Source organism: Leptodactylus fuscus, chromosome 6 (genome assembly GCF_031893055.1).
Source record: "Leptodactylus fuscus isolate aLepFus1 chromosome 6, aLepFus1.hap2, whole genome shotgun sequence".
Lineage (NCBI taxonomy): Eukaryota > Metazoa > Chordata > Amphibia > Anura > Leptodactylidae > Leptodactylus > Leptodactylus fuscus.
Genome location: NC_134270.1, coordinates 126,414,413 through 126,434,672, shown reverse-complemented (window position 1 = coordinate 126,434,672; position 20,260 = coordinate 126,414,413). Strand labels below are relative to the sequence as shown.

Here is a 20,260-nt window from a genome sequence, read left to right as displayed (position 1 = left end):
CATAAAATATGGGATTCTCGTAGGCTCTGAATTTTAAATATTCTAAAACAACAGGCAGTCTGTAGATTTACACTTGTACAGGTCAACAGGGGCAACAGCCACCCCATTCTTCAGAACCAAGCATTTTGTTTGGTTGTGTAGGAACCTCTCCCATTGGTACATGTCCATAACACGTACAATAGACCGAGTTCGATTCCTAAAGTACTTAATGCCATCTGCTTATTAATTTAACCCTTACCAGACATGATATTAGCTTTGTGTAACAAAAGTTACACTCTATATTGGTTTCTGCTCTTAATGGAACCATGTCTGAGTGGTTAGTGGGATCTGGATATCCCACATGCTTAATGGAACCATGATATATCAGTTTTCCTACAAATTTGAAAGGATGCTTATGACTTAGAAAGAGTTATTTATGGGAACAAAAGCTGCAAACTACAATGTTTGCCGCCAAAAAGCAATGAAAACTCCAAGAATGGAAAAACACCTAATATTTCTCTTAATGAAAGTGCATAGATAACGGATATATCTGAGATTATTACGCTTATTAAGTGCCAAAAGCCAACAGACCAAAATACTAATATGGTAGTTCCACGCCGCCCCGACCCAGACTGAAATTACATTTCTAAGTCATCAGGAGACTCAATGTATTAAAACGTCAAAATGCCAAGTACAACATACGCAAGAGTGATCTACCAATTAAAAGAAATAAGTAAAAGCACGCTATCCTACTATATATTAAGGCTACTCCAGTACCTTCTTCATTACTTACTAGTTAACCTAACAGTCATGATGGTGTATCAGAGGAGATGCAATGTCAGAGCGCCAAAACCTACCCTCATATGTCTCGTATTTTCGCATTCCCTTGTGGTCACTTAAATGGCTACCAACTATGTTTTTGCTCAGCCACGGTATGGAAAACCATAAAAATAAACATCCTTCCTGTAACAACTTTTTAAGACTTTAATGGTGATTGCCAACTCTCGCAAAGCAACCCATATCCGTACCCAACAGGAAATTCAGGATGATGCTATACAGCAGTTAAAACTACTGAAGGCAAACGCCCAGAGATATTTGGGAGTTTACAGCTTAAAAAATAAAAGTATCACCGAAACAAATTTTATACCAAACATTTTATTTCCATAACAAACATTTCCTGAACTCTTTTCAAAAATTCTTTTGAATAAAATGACAAAAAAAAAAAAATCAGGTCAATTATTTACATATAGGAAAGGGGTATTTACACAAAATAAAATGTAAACTTTTTAAAATATAATTATTACAAATAAAATCAGAATTACAAAGAGGTGAGCGGGATGCTTTAAAAAAATAAGGCATTTTTTTTTTTTTTAATCACAGCTGAATTGAGTTGGTGTTGAACACGCAACTATAGAAGAAAAGCCTTACACATGTATCTATATGTGTAACGCATACAGATCTTTATCAAAATCAGTTTCATTATGTACATTCATTTAACACATTCTCACAAGCACTGTACTTCCATGAACGGATTTCTTAAAAGCTACACCAAAACCTGGTGCTTTACTTTTTTGTTAAAATACTGATGTGTATTTTTTTTTTTTTTTAAATCTATTTTAATGTGAACACTTCACTTACACATGGTGGACGTAGCCATAATACAACTAACACATAGTAGGGAGAGGATGAGAAGCTCAAACTGATACACAGCATTCTAATGAAAAGAAGCATAGCCCATATAGAACAGCTGCCTCCACTGTGCATAGGTGAGAAGTCCACTTATAGAAGTGGTAAAACGCCTTATAATGCCTTTCTCCTCTGTATAACTTAGATTTAAGATGGGACAGATACAAATAAAATAAAATAAAATGGTGGATCCTATCTACTGCCAGATAAGTCTACACCTACTAGCAGAAACAGGACAAACCTAGAACTGAAACAGCACACATAGCCACCGCACTCGATCTAGGTCTTATTTTACAAAGTTCAGTTCCCTAGCAGAGCCACATCCATTAAGTCATCCTCTTCACCAATTAAGTAACTTGGACTCGGACGAGCTGCTCTTTCGGACGATAAAAGGGAGCCACCACCCATGGATAAAGTAGGGTCAGAAGATATTGGAGACTTGGACCAACTTTCAGGCTTCATACTATAGGACTTCTTCTTTTCTCGATCACGATCCTTGTCCTTCAACCTCTTCTTTTCTTTCTTATGCTTTTTGTGCTTCTCCGCACTGTACTCTGGTTGAGTTCGGCCACCTCCACCATCATCTGAGCTTGGACTATTCTGATAAGATTTTTCAGCAATTGAGGAAGAACCTGACTCACTTTCACTATCAAGGGTTTGTGGGGTATATGCTGGCGATTTGTTGTGGCTTGGTGAGCAGCGCTCATGCTTTGGGGTCGAACCACTGATCAAGGGTGAGCCATAGCTCTTGGGTATTTGTGACCTCAACCCATCCCCGCTGCCTTCTCCAGGCTTCTGCAGGGTTACTTTTGCTTTGATACTAGGTGAACCGCCATCATGCTTGCTGATAATAATTTTGGCTACTCCAGTACTTCCTGAACCCTTCGAGTCTCCCTTTTTGGATGAATCAGAGGATCCGCCAGAGACAGAAACTTTTGATTTGTCTTTCTCACTCTTCTCACGCTTAACAGGAAATTCCCCTCCTACAAGTCCATGTTTTGAGGACATTACATGACTAGATGTACCAGTGTTTGCTCCCCCTCCAGAAGCCTCCATCGGATCCTCTGAACCAGGACCTCCAGTACCCACCCCATGTTTGAGTTTATCTATAACAGCTGTTAGTGAGGGTTTTTTATTCCTGCTTGGGGACTTCCCTTTAGAGGTACCATGAAGGTTCTGGGAGACATTTGAGCCACCTGAAAAAGAGGATGATGATGATGAAGAGGATGATGACGAGGAGGAAGAAGATGAGGATGAAGAGGAGTTTGGCTTCTGTGAAAGAGATCCTGAAGAAACTAGACCAGATGATGACTTCATAGTGGAGTTTGAACCTCCCCCTGACAAATGGGAACCCCCAGAGCCAATAGGTGACTTGGCTTTTGAAGAAGGTGGTGTCCCTGGCATTGGTTTCATTGGGGAAGATAATTTGTCAGAGTTTCCAGATGGTCTAGAGTGTGAAGGAGAAATGTTTGGCTTGGAGAGTGAGGGGTTCATTAACACCGATGGTTTTCCCTGTGGCTTAGTCTTGCTACTTCCAGAACTACTGCTGCCACTTCCTAGCCCATGTTTTGTGATGGGAGAAGATCCTTGCTTGCCTATTGACTGAGAGCCACTTTTGGACTGGCTACCCCCTGATCCAGTTGGACCAGTGTACATTCCACTCCCTCCACTGCCTATCTTCATTCCAGAAGATCCATCAGACTTGCTGTTCTTAATTTTTCCTGAGGCCGATGAGGAAGATGATGAGGAGTGGCCATGATGGCTTTTGCTACTTGACGAGTTTCCCGAACCACTGCTTGAATACTGACTATGAGACGTTGGCTTCCCAACACTCATCGTACCTTTGGGAATTTGAATGGTGATTTTGGGTATTGGGGGAGTGGCCATGCCAGGGGGAGTCTGAGATCTTCCTGACGTTCCTGGAGATTTTGAACCACCAGTACTAGTAGGTGGGGTAAATGGACGATTGGCAATGTGTGAGGGTGATTTTCCTTCAGACTCTTTCTTACGTTTGGGTGGCTTTTCTTTGCTTTTACCATCACTAGAAGGTGTTCTGCTGCGCTTTCCAGATTTTGTATCTAGAACTGTACCCTGAATCCCACTCAAACCTCCTCCACCCCCTCCCCCATTGTTTCCCTCTTTCACTCTCTGTTTTTGTTGTCTATCTTTTGTCAAATCTCCAAGTAATGGGCTCTGACTTCTACTATGTGGTTCAATAATGTCCACCCCACCCAAACCCTTACCACCTCCAATAATACTAAAATCTACAGTTTCAGCTGCTGGCCCTACCTTGTACTTGCCTTCACTCCCATCAACAGGAATTCCTGAAACTACACCCAGTGATAGCCCCTGCCCAGAAAAGTCCTGCCCAGAAAAATCATGATCGTCGCTCTGGCTGCTGTCTTCATTGAAGTCATCTGTAAAACCACTTTGACTGTTCAGTAGTTCTGGGTTAAAATCCACACTGTTGAAGAAATTATTAGATGAGTCACTATTTGGGCTTCCATTTGCCTCTGCAATGAGATCAGCAGCATCTGCATAAGGGTTGTCTCCACCACCTCCACTATCGACAGGAAAGACATCCGTGTCAAAAAGAGTGCTTTGAGAGTGACCGGAGCTAGAGGAGTCTCTGACAGGAGTGCCAAGATTAGGACAATCCTCTCCAGTCCCTGGAAGCTTTGAAGCTTCCTCTGCAATGTCTGAGAGGATATCTGTAACATCTGGGATAATGGTGTCGGTACTGGGTAGCCTCACAATTCTCTGCATACCAGACTGTGTATGAACCATGGGCTGCTGGTATACGGTAGGGGGTGTGCCGCATTGGCTAGGTGCTGGTGTTATATGAGGTGTGTCCAGCGCATCACCAGCCATGCTTACATCAAAAATTGGATTTTGTGAGTCCACATCCATGGAGAAAAGCTCCCTCTGAAAGTCATCTTCAGTTTGATTTTTCATCTTTTCTGTCCTAGGCCTCTTTTTCTTAGGTTTTCCAGTTCCTGATGGACCTAGGTCTGTTCGAGGAGATCCAGAAGAGTTCTGTCTTTCAAGGGGACTACTGCCGTACAATGTTGAGAAGTCCTGTGCTGGGTTGTCCTTGAGCAAGTTCATCAGCATGGGATGATTTTTAGTATTGCTCGCTGGAGAGGAAACAGGAGGTGGGGTATGGTGGGGTGGGGTGGGACTTGAACCTATGTTTCCACCCACATTTCCTGTTATTTGAAGCAGGCTGGTTAGGATGGGATTCTGGGTTACTTTGTTGTAGTCTTCCCCATGACCTGTGGAATCATGGCGCTCTTTCATACCCATGTTACCCATGTTATTCATGTTAAAAAGAGACGTTATGGGTCCTGAAGGATATGAGTTGGTTGGGGTGGTAATTAAAGTTGAGGTGCCAGTGGTCATTCCATAGCCTGGGCTACTTGCTGGAGGAAGGTTCTTCTTTACCATATCTTCTACGGTCTCTGCAATAAGTGACAGTGCAGGTGTATCAGCTTGGATGGTCTCTGCTTTCCTACGAATAGCCCTCATGGTTACAGGAATGGACATGCACCTATGTAACAGAAGAAAAAAAATATGTAATGACTGAAGTAGACCAATACAAAATGAAACATATCAATACCACTTATGCTTGCCATCAGAGTACAGTATCATACACTATTTGTAAAGAGGATTTAAACCTGGAATAAAAAAAAACATAAAAAACAAAAACAGTATATCATCCGGCTTCATGCATGTGGCTATAGAAGAAAGAATTCTACCATCATGCATGAAAAACAGGGAACAAAGCCTGGTCAATAAGTAGATTTCCTAAATGCCCTAGTGACCATGTCTATCTTAGGCCTTTTATAAGGTATGTGCTTACCTGTCTTGAGAGAAAGGCTTCGAGAAGAAATTGTACAGCAAATAGTGTGATGAACATCTTTACAAAATTGTATGACAGTAGACAGAGTTGTTAAACTGAGGCTTTATATTCACAATAGGAAAGACTAATTTTGCTATTTGGTAAAATGCTATATTGTCATTTTTACCTGAGCTAGAAAGCTAGTTGCGTGCTCCAGCCCATTGCAAGCACCAATAAAATGCACCGTAACATATTATTACAGACTCTTTCCATCACTCAGGATAAACCTGTATAACACCCTTTCTCGGTAGTGCTGACAGGTGAGTAACAAGAACGGAATGTCAATAAGTGACAGACCCGAACTCTGACATCCTGCAGGTCATAAATACCAGTCCAAAGAGAGATCACAAGTCATTTTTCACTTTCACAATTTCTAAAATGGAATGGAGTCTACCACCATATTTATCTGTACGCAATTTAAAAGCACTGTTGGATAAGGCAAGTTATTAGACTTTCGTACATACCTTTCAACTGGATAAATGATCTTTGAGAAAAAGTACTTTTATTCCATATGCAAACAATCAGTCACATTATGCGCATATGCAATACTGTATTGGAAAACGTGGCTTTGGAGGTACAGTGCTGTACATGTGCCTTTTTTAAAGAGCTAGTCACTAAGTTGTGGGTTTACAATGCACTGGTTGAAAGTAAAGGTAGATCCATGGAGACAAAAGAGTCCCATTCTGGGCTTATACACAGCAGTGGCGTCCAGACAAACCCAATGCTGATTTTCTATGCTGGAATCCATTCATATATGTGGGCGCAGTGTAGATGGCTGGTATAACAAAAACCACTTTTCCACTAACCACAGGATACTTTTAAAGGAGCTCTCCAAGGATGCTGTGCACAGTTCTTAGGTGATGTGTCTAAGAGTTCTGGGCTTGTTCTGACACTGGCTCAAGTGAACGGAGTCAGCACCTAGCCTCAGAACTGCTTTGGCTTGTCCCTCCACTCCAGTGTTCACCTGTGCTATGGGAGCTGGGAAACTCAATAAAACCAGCCCGCACAGTGCAGGTAACTAGCAGTGAACAAGAGAGAGACTGACTTTGGGACCAGGTGCTGGTTTACTATCAGGTGACCTAAAGGTGGAACCCAAACCCATGGCTACTGTGCCTAAATTCCTGGGTGAAGTAAGTATATACAGACTCCTTGGAGAACCCCTTTAAGTATGTGACTGTTGGGGGGTCTGCTGAGGGCCTTCACAAAAAAAACCCAAAAAACAACATGACCCCAAATTAAAAAAAAAAAAAGAAAAAAAAAAAGCACAAAGTAAAAACTTTGATGTTCATGAAAAATGGGTGCAGCATAACTACTCTAAATATGCAAAACACAAAAGATTAAGTGCTATGTGTACCATCATTTTTAATGTACAGGCTGAACACAGAACAACAAACTTACCTCTGAACCACTTTAGTGATAAAATCATCCGTACAGATGAGAGCGTCTGAAAGGCATTTGTACAGCTTGCAGGATACATGGGTAGAGTCCTGAACGTCCATTACAACTGTATGAAAAACAATGACAATCAGTAACAAAGTATAGAAAAAGACTTACTAAGAGTGGCCCCCATATATTGTGCTGGTAAAGGTACAGAGAATAAATTCTTATTTCTTCTTATTCACTGAATTACACCTGTTTACCACTAAGGAGAGCAGTAGCACTTTAACACACCAAGTCCAGTCATTGATCACTGATAGAGGAGTGCCTAAAGGGTAGACAATCCTTACTCATATGCACATTATTAAGATGCTTCAACTTCCCGGGCCAAATTAGAGCAAATTACACGGACAGCCACAAAAGGAGGGAATGTTTGACTGGTTTGTACATCCCAGTACAATTACTAGTTTGGTTGGGGATATTGGGGTCTGACCCCCATTATAGGAGTAGCCTGTGGTCAGACAACCTCTTTAGCAAAGTCTGAATTCATTCTAAATACACCTGAGAATACAGGTCAATAGTGGATGGGCAGCAGCTCTGAAACTGGCATCACTATAGCAGAACAAAGGACACTGTAAAAAAGGTGACAAAATAGTAATAGATAAGAGGTCATTTTTTGTTCAGTAAAGTGGCTAACCTTTCACCACCTACTGCATATCCCTCTTCACCATTCAAGGCACTTACCACAAACCAAAGAATCATTAACCGGATGCTGGAATGAGATACTGATGCAGGAGTCTGAGAGTGGAGAAACCTCAAACTGCAAAAGGTTAGGGCAATCTATAGGATAAAGCAGAAAAACAATGCAGTTTATAAGACTATTAGAACTAAGTCACCTATCCTATCTATTGCTGTCAACTTAGGAGAGTTTTCCCAAATAATCCTCCGACAGGTCCTTAAGAGTAGGAAGAATATGGAGTGGAACAACAAAATAGCACATGTATCAAACTAGTAAATGGAAAATCAACGGAGTACTTGCCCTTAGCAACCAACTGGTATGTGTAACTTGCAACCTCTCCGCCTTTATACAGGTATTGATAAATCCCAGTGTATATGATCACATGCTGTGTGTGTGTGTGTGTGTGTATATATATATATATATATATATATATATACACACACACACAACAAACATGTTCCCACATGTTTTTGTGTGTGTGTGTGTGTGTGTATATATATATATATATATATTTATATATATATATATATATATGTATATATTTATTTATTTTTTTCTTATTTATTCATTTATAATGATTTATGAGTAAAAGAATTGCACCAAAACATATAAACTAGATTAAGAGTGATGTCATTTTAAAACAAAGAACTAGGGAAATCTGCAGGCTGCTTATAAAATTCCCTTAGCACCAAGGTGGTAACATACCCTCCTTTAGCACAGTACGCTTCACACAACTTCCAATCAGTGTATTACAAGCCATCTGATGTCGGATAAGGTTGAGAATGGTGGGGACACGTCCAGGGTGTTGAAAGGGTATCTTACTCAGTAGGGTCCCCTGCAAGCACCTCCCATCAGGAAGAGGAGCATCTTTATTCAGAAAATAGCAATGCTGCTGACCTGGTAAAGACTGGAATGAAATAATAGAACATATGATTTCAATGAAATATATTTTCCACAAACTTCTCTATTTTTTAAGCCTTGTACATCAATATCAAAAGCATCAGGGCCCTTTAAGTCTATTGATCAGTGGATGTCCTGATGGTCATATTCCCACCAGCCAATCCCAGAAAACCCCTTTAAGACTTTACAAGAAAATGTATACTTACCGCATAAAATCGCATGTTGTGGTTCATAGGTGCTGGCTCCTTATCTTTGGCTAGTTCAAACTGAGTGACCAGCTCGTAGTGAGGTGAGAAGTTAGGTGGGGTTTCAAACAAAGGAATACCTATAGAAAGGTCAAGAAGATGAGTGACTATGGGCCTATTTACACTGCCCAATGCTCCCATAGAGCACTGATCAACACTATAACACTGTGTCCGGCGCTATTTTGCCTCAACATTTTACAAAGGTCGATGTAAACTATGTGGGGGAAGAACAATCAGTAATGGGATTGTTCATCCCCCTATACATTTTGATAGCTTGTGTGCAGCACATCCATTCAGGTTTAGTTGATGCAGTTTTTGAAGCCAAAACCAGATGTGTATCATAAAGTGTGAGAACCAGAACATATTCTTTTTGTTTTTCATACCACTCTTAGTTTTGGCTTCAAAACCGCATCAACAAAACCTGAATGTGTGTCCTTACTCTATGCCACATAAAAGACGTGATCAGCCAACAAAACAGGATTTGCAGGTTAGTCAGCTGATCAGAAGCACATTTTGGGTGCAGACACATGATGCTCAGCCATGCTGCTGGCCCATTTACTGATAATAAATGTAAGACTGGGATCACATTATGCTTTCTTACTTTTTAAAAAAAAAAAACAACAAAAAAAAAAAACGAAAATTGCCTGAGTAGCACATATTTTACTATTCACTTCAGTTACGTAGCACAATTTTACTATGGCAGTTAAGTTGGAGCTACAACATGTACTTGATGGAGCAATAGCTGCAGTCAGTTCCTGGGCTACCAATGCCTTCACTTCATTTTAGTTGTTATCATTACTGGCCGCGCGGTTTTGCTTTTACTGAGTGACGAGAAATAAGCAGTGAAAGCACCAGTGGCCCGATGACTGCATGCAGATATACCGAAATCAGGCACTTGTAGTAGTAGCCTTAACCAGAGATTTTCGATTTAATGGCCATCAGCATACAGGTAAAATGCACAGTAACATTTGCTACTCTTTACTACAATTAAAAAAGCAAGCATTTCATAGTTAAAAAAACACAATGTGAGCCCAGCCCAATGTAAATCCACATAGTCAATGATAGGAGAATAAGCAATAATCAATAAATGTGATTGAAAATACCAGCAGTAAGACCCTGCTTGCAGCTAATGCCACATTGTATATCGGTATTATTAGCCAGCCTAGGACCCATCAAGAAAGTATAATAACTGCAGCTCCACTCACCTGTACAGTTCTGGATTTTCTGAATAAAAGCACTAGAGACAGGAATAGGTTGTGGAAACTTCAGGAAAAAACAGGCAGGAAGGTCCACACTGTTGGTGTTAGTGACGGAGGAGAATGATGGAGTTCTACAAAATGGAAAATCACTAATTGTTATTAAGACCAAATGTAAGCCTACAGTCACACAAATATGGCGCAAAACAGCCGTGAAAAACAACCATTGTTCAGGGCAGTTTTGCAACCGAGTGCAGTGTATATAAGCATCTGTGAAAATGGACATAAGAAGGGCATGGCCCTACAACGGACCGTCAAAATATCAGTCGGGATAATAGCCCTCATTCACAGACGGTGAAATTAATGCTACTACATCTACTCATCAATTGAAGCTCATGCTATATTTATGTGAGACAGATGAAAACGTACACCATACATGGCATACATAAGTGTATCGGGAAATTTCATAATGCACTTCTTAGTCTTATAATTTAGCAATGGGAATGTTTCAAAAAAACGCTTGCAGGACAGCTAATGTTATAATAAGGCTAATCTGTGATAGATCCCCAAACCTACACAACTAGCTTTTGATGAGACTCTCAGCTTCCATATGACTCAAGAGACATAAAACCAGAGATCCCACTATTTGAGGTGACACCTCCCCTTTGACAAGTGTTACAGCCATACATACTGGCAATGCACTATGAATACAGACTCCCCCTGCCTGCTTAGAGTGTTACTAGGGAGAACTTTAGAGCTTGCTTTCTACTAAAAGGTAGTAAAATAGGTTAATGAAATACAATCCAAAAACTTCTACAAAAAACAACCTCCACACAATATTTGAAAAAAAAAGTGAAAATACTTGTATTTCAAACTTCTTTTTAGCCCCCTCCCTTCTTTTGAATCACCCAGTAGGGTTATACAGGCAGGATCTGAGTTATCTTTGATCTTGGCTACTGTAGCAGTCATCTGTATGTTACAGACAACGCATTCTCTTAATGGCACAGCTTAGCTTTTTTGCACATATCATCACAGTGATGTACAGTACATGTACTATTACTTTAGAAATAGCACTGTAAATGTAAGGCAAAGACTGGGAAGGGGTTAACAACCTACTGTCAAAGACTTTCCTATACTGTCTCCCACTCCAAGTCTTAGCATGAAATATTCAGTTCTTACATTATCTTGTTCAGATGTGTGGATATTGCATAGCAAACACAAATAAGAACAAACAGTGTCTTGAATAAGGTAACCTAAAAAGTATCTGCGCCTGCTCTGGCTCTATGGACTGCAGATGGGAGTGCTTACCCCTTATTATCAATAGGATGGGAGCCCATGATGAGAGGAGCAATGGGTAGTTTGTACATTGCAGATGTGGCTTCAATGGTAACTGATACATTCAAACCAAGTGATCGAGGGAGTACTGAAAGATAAGAAATGTACATATTAAGTTCATTCAAAAGGATATTAGCATCTGTCATAATTTAAAGAGGTTTTCTGAACTTAAATTGAAATTTCATAGTGATGAGCTATCCACAAGCTGCTAGTGAATGGGTTGCACTGTAGCATCACTCCTGTTCAAGTAATAGGAGCAGCACAAGAGCCCTGTTCACAGCATAGTGGTGGATCCAGTGAGTTGCAACACAACTCCTATTATTTAAAGAGGACGACCTTTAACCGATTTGGGCACAGGCAGTTCTATATACTGCTGGAAAGCTGACAGCGCGCTGAATTCAGCGCACTATCGGCTTTCCTGATCTGTGCCCGGTGTAAAGCGCTATCGGTCCCGGTACCGTAGCGCTTTACAGTCAGAAGGGCGTTTCTGACAATTAGCCAGGGACGTCCTTCTGCCCAGCGGCACCAATCACGCTGTGCTGTGGAGCGGGGAGGAACGCCCCCTCCCTCTGCTCACACAGCTCGTCCATAGACGAGTATTATCAGGAGAGGGAGGGGGCGTTCCTCCCCGCTCCACAGCACAGCACGATAGGCGCTGCTGGGCAGAAGGGCGTCCCTGGCTAACTGTCAGAAACGCCCTTCTGACACTAAAGCGCTACGGTACCGGGACTGATAGCGCTTTACCCGGGGCACAGATCGGGATAGCCGACAGTGCGCTGAATTCAGCGCACTGTCAGCTTTCCAGCAGTATATGGAACTGCCTGTGCCCAATCTGATGAAAGGTCCTCTTTAAATAGGAGAGCCCTGCACACACTTCTCATCCATTAGCAACTTCCAGCCCTGGGGGCCACTAGAACAGATGATCTGTGTGAGGTCGGTTGTCAGACCCAGACAGATCACATATTGATTGCCTATCCTGTGAGCCAGAAAACTCCTTATAGTATGTCAGGAAACACTGTACAGCATACCAAAGACACGTAGATACACAGGATGTCAATTAATGTACTTCTCGGCTTATAAGACAAATCTTTAACAAGACAAAGCTTTGCTAAAAAAGCATATGCATCTTATAAACTGTAGTCAAGGGCTATGCTACTCCAAACTTACTCAGGCCATTTCATTAATGATCATGAGTGCTACACTAAATCATAAAGAGAACTGTGCAGCTATTCACAGTCCTCTGTAGGACAGGAAAGTTCTTTGAAACACAATCGCCATAATCAAAAAACACCAGGGAAGCAGGCACTATCAGAAATGGTGTATCTTCAATATCACAAAACGCAATGGGTAATGACATAAAACCTTCCAATATCATAGACCACCAGGGTTGCCTATATCACCTCTCTGTCCTAGACTAGGAAGAAAGCTCTAAACCCTCACTTACCCAAGGTTATCAGCATTAAAAGGAGTCTGTCACTTCAAAATTGGTATTAGATAAAGTAAAGCCTAGAGCAGGGATACTCAACCACCAGCTGCATGGAACCCCTGCCTCCTGGCTCTTTCATTAGAATAGTGGCCAAGAGAAACCTTCATCTCCCTGCCACTGCCCCAAGCCCTGATCTATTGCACTGGTGGGAGCAGAGATTGGTAATCATGCCTGCTGCCTTCACACGTTGCAAAAGTAGTTGAGTACCCCTGGTCTAGAGATTAAGATCCCTTGGTTATTCTACAGTTTCTGTTACAGACTCACCATGCAAATTTGACTTGATAAAGGTCATACCTGACTGAAACGCTGTTCACATTGATCTGTATTAAAGATTGCCTTTTCCTACTGCATTTGATTATTTATTTATTATGCTTACTTGTATAGCGCCATCATATTCCGCAGCGCTTTACAGACATTGACAGTCACTGTCCCATATAAAGCTCACAATCTACAGTCCCTATCTGTATGTCTTTGGTATGTGGGAGGAAACCGGAGTACCCAGAGGAAACCCATGCAAACATGGGGAAAACATACAAACTCCTTGCAGATGTTGTCCTTGGCAGGATTTGAACCCAGGATGCCAGCACTGCAAGGCTGCAGTGCTAACCACTGAGCCACCATGTTGCCCATTAAATATACTATGGATTATGTTACATAGGAATGAAACCGCTATATACAGCAATTTCCATGATGGGACATATGGCTTTAACTCTACACTTACAAGATATTCTTCTTGAATAAATCTCATCATAATACCGAATTTGAAGCAGACAGACTCCATTTAACCAATATCCTCCTTTTTATAACTCACCTTGCCCTTCGTTGAGTGTTACTGTAGCACCGGTGGCATCATCAACAAGGTCATATGGAGTGATATAATACTTTAAGTTCATAACATGGCCTAAAATGGAAAAAAAGAAGTAGGAACATTTTGTTACAAACCACGATCCTCTGTATATCAGACTACTAGAACTATCTTTTTTTTTATGTAGAGATTACCTCCACTTCTTGGTGTAAGATGTCCGACAGTTCCCTGTAATATTTTGTCCAAAACACTGGCATTGGTTACCTGCCTGTAAGAAATACATATCACAATAAGAAGTTATTAAATGTATGTTTATACATTGTAGATTATTTTATCAAGCATTGAGGACTGCTAGTGCTGTTCCGCTTACCAATACATTGCAGCCATTTTGGTGAGGTCCATTTCCAAAGACTGAAGGGCTAAAAACATTTTCCTGTGTAGAAAAAAACAACAGTCAGATACATTTCTACACTGCACAGCCTGTGCCTGATAAAAATATAATGGCGACTCACTTATCTCCTGGCATCTTGTACAGGTTTACCAGGCTCTTCAAATACTGAGAGAAGTCCTCAAAATTCTTATCCCTGATGAAAAATAAAGGAAAGTCAGCAAAGATTAGCGTTTACCTTCACTACAAATATATTAAAGTAGTTATCTCGATTTAGAAAAACATGACTTTGTTCCCCGCCAGTCCATGGAAATGTCTGGTTTTGCAGATCAATTCCAGTGAAGTGAATGGGGACTTAGCTGCAATACCATACACAACCCAAGGACAAGCGTGGAACTGTTTTTGTGAAAAAAGCAACCATGTTTTCCTATTCCTGGACAACCCCTTCAAGATTTCTAGATCTTCCAGGCAAAGCAGTAGCAATAAGAAGTTTAGGTAATAATCAACCAAAAAGTATGTCGGCATATGAACCCTATGACATTGCAGCAAATGACATGGAGAACAGCTATGTATTCTTCTAACAAGAAAAAAAATAAAAATAAAAACCATACATATAATAAGATTTAAAGGGGCTGCCCCATTAAAGACACCTATCCCCTATTCGCAGGATAGGGAATAAATATCACATTGCTGGTTATCCAACCACTGGCCCTGACAATAAGGGGAAAGGGGGACTGAAAGTATCCCATACCTCCTCCATGTGAATGAAGCACCTGTGCGCGTGGTGACTGGTTCTCCATTCACTCAGGATTTGTTCACACAGAGTTTTCTACAGGCGGATTTTGACACGGAATCCGCCTCAAAATCTGCCTGCAAAAATATCTTCCATTAATTTCAATGGGAGTCACTCGCAGTTTTTTTTCTGCTAGCAATTTTTTTTCAGCTAGTGGGAAAAAAATTGCGACACAACCTATCTTCACGCGGATTCCGCGGCTGAGTCAGACACAGTGTCCACGGCTCGAGACACCCTCCTGCTGAGGCTCTACACAAACCTCTACAGGGGCTTCCGAACCATGCACAACAGGATCTGCTCTAAAATTATCTATGTCATCGGAAGAGAATGAATCAGAAGCCCCCATAGAGGCAAGTGAATCATGGAATGCACTGTGACGTCACTCTAAGTGCACTCCTTTGCCAACTCGGCCATACACTGGAAACATGCTTATTCCTCTGCATGGGTCAAAGGGGTAATTCACACGGACTAAACGCGCGCTCATTTTGGCAAAATATATGTGTAAAAAATACACGTGTAAAAACTTCACACGGAGTAAACGCATGTGTATTTTGGCAAAATACACGTGTAAAAATAAGACTCCTATTGACTTCAATGACATTTTACACGTGTATTTTGCCGTGTTTTTTTACAAATGTAAAAAAAATGTCATTGAAGTCAATGGGATTCTAATTTTACACGTGTATTTTGCCAAAATACACACGCGTTTACTCCTTGTGAAGGGGCCCTGAGACTCCCACTGACTTTAATGACATTTTTTTACACGTGTAAAAAAACATGTCAAAATGCACGTGTAAAATGTCATTGAAGTCAATGGGAGTCTTATTTTTACACGTGTATTCTTTACACGTGTATTTTGCCAAAATGAGCACGCGTTTACTCCGTGTGAACTACCCTTAACTGGGTGAAAGCTGCCAATCAGCAGAATGAAGGCAAGGGAACCTACCACTCATGAATACAAGACTCCAGGTTCATAGCACTTGGCTGGATAAGCTGTTATTTTAGGAAAGCTGCTGCCTATTGATAAGAATCACACCAAGGTGTCTTTAGGATCTAATCCTTTAACATGTATCTATGATAGATTGGTACTAACGTAGGCATGGCTATGTGTCGGTGCACATAATAGCTTATTTGTATATGAATAAAAATTGATTTTCCTAGCAGTAACAAAGCACTTACACAAAATCAAAGGTACGATCATTATATGACTAATCATCCCTGATTTACTAATTTGTGGTAGACTCTCTGTAACAACTGCAGAATCACAGTCAAACACAGTATACAACTAGAGATGAGCGAGTACTGTTCGGATCAGCCGATCTGAACAGCACGCACCATAGAAATGAATGGATGCACCTGGTACTTCCTCTTTGACGGCGGCCGGCCGCTTAACCCCCCGCGTGCCGGCTACGTCCATTCATTTCTTTGCGAGCGTGCTGTTCGGATCGGCTGATCCGAACAGTACTCGCTCATCTCTATATACAACCCCTCTGGGGGACATTGTGGGGCAAGAGGGGAATGACATTAACAGCAACATGGCTTACATATACAAAAGGAAAGGTGGAATAAATCTAGGTGAATTCTTTCTACTAACGTCTGTAGTTTAGAAACTACTACAAAAAAGTAAACCCGCCCCTACTTAATGAAAGGTAACCAACCTTAGTTGCTGAACAAGTTCTGGACTGCTCTGTAAAAAGAAGAAGACAACCAGTTATAACCACACCTATATTAACTATAGTAATGTCGAAAGTAAAGATGCAAATACTCAAATAATGACAGTCTGAGTCAATACTACTGCAGACAGACAACTAGTTCTCACTACATAACATACGGTAGTCAGGTCACAATTTATTGTAGTTGTAAACCCAGTGGTATGATTAGAAATAAACCTTGGTCTCAACCACTGCACCTACATTACCATGCACGTGTGTGAATAGCCAAGGATAAACATGGAAGTCAAAGAGAGTCTGCCGCCAGAGTTGAGCTTAACAACCCAGCACAGGTTAGGGTCACCTGAATCAAACAGAGTGGAACAGTGACTTCATTGCCAAGATATTACTGATTTTGCAAATTAGGTATTTGGAGCAACAACAACACCCTCAGCACTCTATAGAGTTCATTTGTATGCTGTACATATGTATGTACAAAAACAGTAGTATCTCAGCAAAAGAAGCAGCGATTCACAAGGGGAAACACTGCTTGATTTAGGTGACACTAACCTATCTATCTGCAGGGCTGGAATGATACACACTACTATAACCAAGGTCTAATTTTTTTGCATGTACGTATTGTATATTGAAAGACCACTAATGCCTAATGCACAGAGATGTAATGAGTCCACATTTTTCAGACTATATTACATTCCTCAATCGCTTTTCCAACCTCAGGTCTAATGACCCAAACTTACCACATCACGGATTCCTCTGATGTTGTAAGGTTGGGTCATTTGGCCCAGTTAACAGGATGGAACTTGCTAGCACAATACTGTCCTGAAAATCTGAATGCATTATAACCATGTGCAGGAGGCTTTGGGCTGCACCTATTTAAATATGTGCGTACACTTACCATTGGGCTTTCTCCCTGATGAGCAACCTTGACATCAGACAACTGCCCCTCTGGATCTAGATGAACCTCTAGGTAGAACAGGTCTGAGCTGATGTAACACTCCGTTCCATTAGGACTTAAATGTGATGTAAGGCTGAAGTTAACACAAAAATACACGTTAGAACTGCAACAATCTAACGTACTACAGTGAACAATAATAATCATTGAACAAAGGCTAAACCATTTTATTATACATAACTGAAACAGACTAAATGATATCAAATATGTGAAAACTCGTATTAATAACTGGGATGGGTCACATCAAATTGCAGTTGAATAGACTGTACTGCAGAGCTTATAGCTTTCCATAGTGACACTGTTCTAGAGTATCACATTCCTACCTGTGAAAGTGGAAACTAATAGAGTTATTATGGGGAATGACAAATAGAGTGAGCGCATTGGTCATCAAGTACATACAAATATGATGTTCTGGCAAGGCTGTGGCGTTGGTAGGTCAAGTCACCGGCTCTGACTCCTCTAGTTTTCTACAGCCCAACAGATCCCATTGATTTCAATGGATGCTGGCTTACGTGCGTAACACATTGAAATCAATGGGATCTGTTTTGAAGCGCCGCGCTCTGACACGTGTATACGTGTCTACTTGAGCGGCGCCTTACTCCGTGAGAACGGAGCCTTACTTCATTAAAAAGCAGTGACTGAATTTTTAGGACAGTACATATACAACAAACTATCTGGTAAATTTTACAATATTAACAACTGTGTGATATAACTAATCATTTTATTGTAAAGCCAAAGTCAGAAACTATTGTCTGACTCAACCCAAAATTGATCTCCACCTCAAGAGTTCTGTGTCTTAAATTTCATACAAGATATATAAACACCTTACAGCCAGCTTACCCATTTTGTCTTGCTATAGACTCCAGGCGGTCCGTCATGGCAGACAGGGAAGACACTGAAAAAAGAACTGACTTATTAATGTCATGTTCCATAAAAAAAGTAATCTTCTACTGAAGTATTAGAATACTGCTCACCTTTTAAAGCTTTCTGTAGAGTTTCCAGACAACTCACTAAATTCTGGTGCCCTCCTCCAGTCATTATTCCAGTCCTCTTCTCCTGCAAAATAAATGAAAAAATAATTAAAAAGCGTCCAACAAGCATGAAATAAACCTACTACTAAAATATAAACCTAGTAGACTGGAAGCGTAAATTGATAGTAAAGGGATTCTAGCATTAAAATTGTATTTTTTTTCTACCTACCACGTCGGAATAGCCTTAAAGGGTTCTTATCATTGGATACCCTTTTCTCCCTAACACGTAGGAATACGTGTTAGGGAGAAAAAGAAAGGGTATCCAATTATCGGATCCCTTTAAGAAAGGCTATTCTTCTCCTACCTTTAGATGTCTTCTATGGGCCGCCGTTCGGTAGAAATCCTGGTTTTCATCGGTATGCAAATGAGTTCTCTTGCAGCATTGAGGGCGGGCCCCAGCGCTCAAACATCACTGGGGTTGTCCCCAATGCTGCAAGAGAAATCTCCAGCGCCGCTTTCATCTTCACATCTTCTTCCAGAGCTGGGTTCAAACTTCTAGGCCTCGGGCAAAGCCAACTGCGCATGCCCGAGAAAACATTCTGGCAAGTTCCCCCAACTCTTTGTTATTGTCTTTACATAAATTGATTTTATCTTACCATAATTTGCCGAACCAACTTAATTGTTTCAGGCCATGGTCGATTCTGGCTGTACTTGGCATGGAGGCGTTCCAGGAGGGAACTCATTTTGGCTGGGACCCTGTAGTAAAAAAAAAAAAAAGAAATGATTACATTAAGTAAAAAAAATTGTAAGAAGCAAATTCAGTCAAAACAAAGAGTTCCACAACAGCAAAGAGCTGCAGCTCCAGACAAGGTATACTGCAAGACAAGAGCTGGAAAGGGGCTTACAAAGATATGCTTTAAATAAGGGCATCTATAAGATAAGATAATCTATAAAATAATGCAGCAGTTTTATGATGGACATGAATGGTGCCAATGAACCCCACTGAGTATAATGGGATCTTTTGCTTTCACATCAGGGGATCCAGCACTGTATTAGAGACAATAGGTTGACACACTAGTCTATTGTGTCCAGCTTTCTTGATAGAACTTGAAAGACGCCTAACAAAGCCTTAGGCTCTATTCAGACAACCAAGGTGGAAATGGCCATGAACCATTTTGTGTTCGTGAGCACCGGTGAAAATCAGGCAAAAATAAGACATATCCAATTCTTTAATGGACCATCATGAAATCGGTCTCGTAAACAGCCCAAAGGAAATGAATTGATTTTAATGCAGCTATACGAAAGCCTTTAATATTGTTCATGTGAACAGAGCTTTAGAGGTACACGTGAGCCTTAAAGAGGACCTTTCACCGATTTGGGCACAGGCAGTTCTATATACTGCTGGAAAGCTGACAGTGCGCTGAATTCAGCGCACTGTCGGCTTTCCCGATCTGTGCCCCGGGTAAAGCGCTATCGGTCCAGGTACCGTAGGGCTTTACAGTCAGAAGGGCATTTCTAACACTTAGCCAGGGACGCCCTTCTGCCCAGCAGCGCCTATTGCGCTGTACTGTGTGAGTGGGGAGGAACGCCCCCTCCCTCACCTGATAATACTCGTCTATGGACGAGCTGTGTGAGCAGAGAGAGGGGGCGTTCCTCCCCGCTCCACAGTACAGTGCGATAGGCGCTGCTGGGCAGAAGGGCGTCCCTGGGTAAGTGTCAGAAACGCCCTTCTGACACTAAAGCGCTACGGTACCGGGACCGATAGCGCTTTACACCGGGCACAGATTGGGAAAGCCGATAGTGCGCTGAATTCAGCGCACTGTCAGCTTTCCAGCAG

The 20,260-nt window shown here is 41.3% G+C and overlaps 1 protein-coding gene across 1 annotated transcript in view; it reads right to left on the bottom strand.

The window, feature by feature from the left end:
- Positions 1-1,571: 1,571 nt before the first annotated feature.
- Positions 1,572-20,260, bottom strand: part of MED1 (mediator complex subunit 1) — a 28,017-nt gene continuing 9,328 nt past the window's right edge. The window contains exons 2-17 of the mRNA XM_075278238.1: positions 19,080-19,179; positions 18,427-18,508; positions 18,293-18,347; positions 17,396-17,528; positions 16,489-16,517; positions 14,162-14,233; positions 14,020-14,082; positions 13,844-13,917; positions 13,656-13,745; positions 11,332-11,446; positions 10,033-10,157; positions 8,789-8,907; positions 8,388-8,589; positions 7,688-7,783; positions 6,965-7,070; positions 1,572-5,215 (exon numbers count right to left, since the gene is read on the bottom strand). Coding sequence (XP_075134339.1) covers positions 1,966-5,215; positions 6,965-7,070; positions 7,688-7,783; positions 8,388-8,589; positions 8,789-8,907; positions 10,033-10,157; positions 11,332-11,446; positions 13,656-13,745; positions 13,844-13,917; positions 14,020-14,082; positions 14,162-14,233; positions 16,489-16,517; positions 17,396-17,528; positions 18,293-18,347; positions 18,427-18,508; positions 19,080-19,166 — 4,698 coding nt within the window. The 5' untranslated portion in view covers positions 19,167-19,179 and the 3' untranslated portion in view covers positions 1,572-1,965. The remainder of the gene's footprint in view (positions 5,216-6,964; positions 7,071-7,687; positions 7,784-8,387; positions 8,590-8,788; positions 8,908-10,032; positions 10,158-11,331; positions 11,447-13,655; positions 13,746-13,843; positions 13,918-14,019; positions 14,083-14,161; positions 14,234-16,488; positions 16,518-17,395; positions 17,529-18,292; positions 18,348-18,426; positions 18,509-19,079; positions 19,180-20,260) is intronic.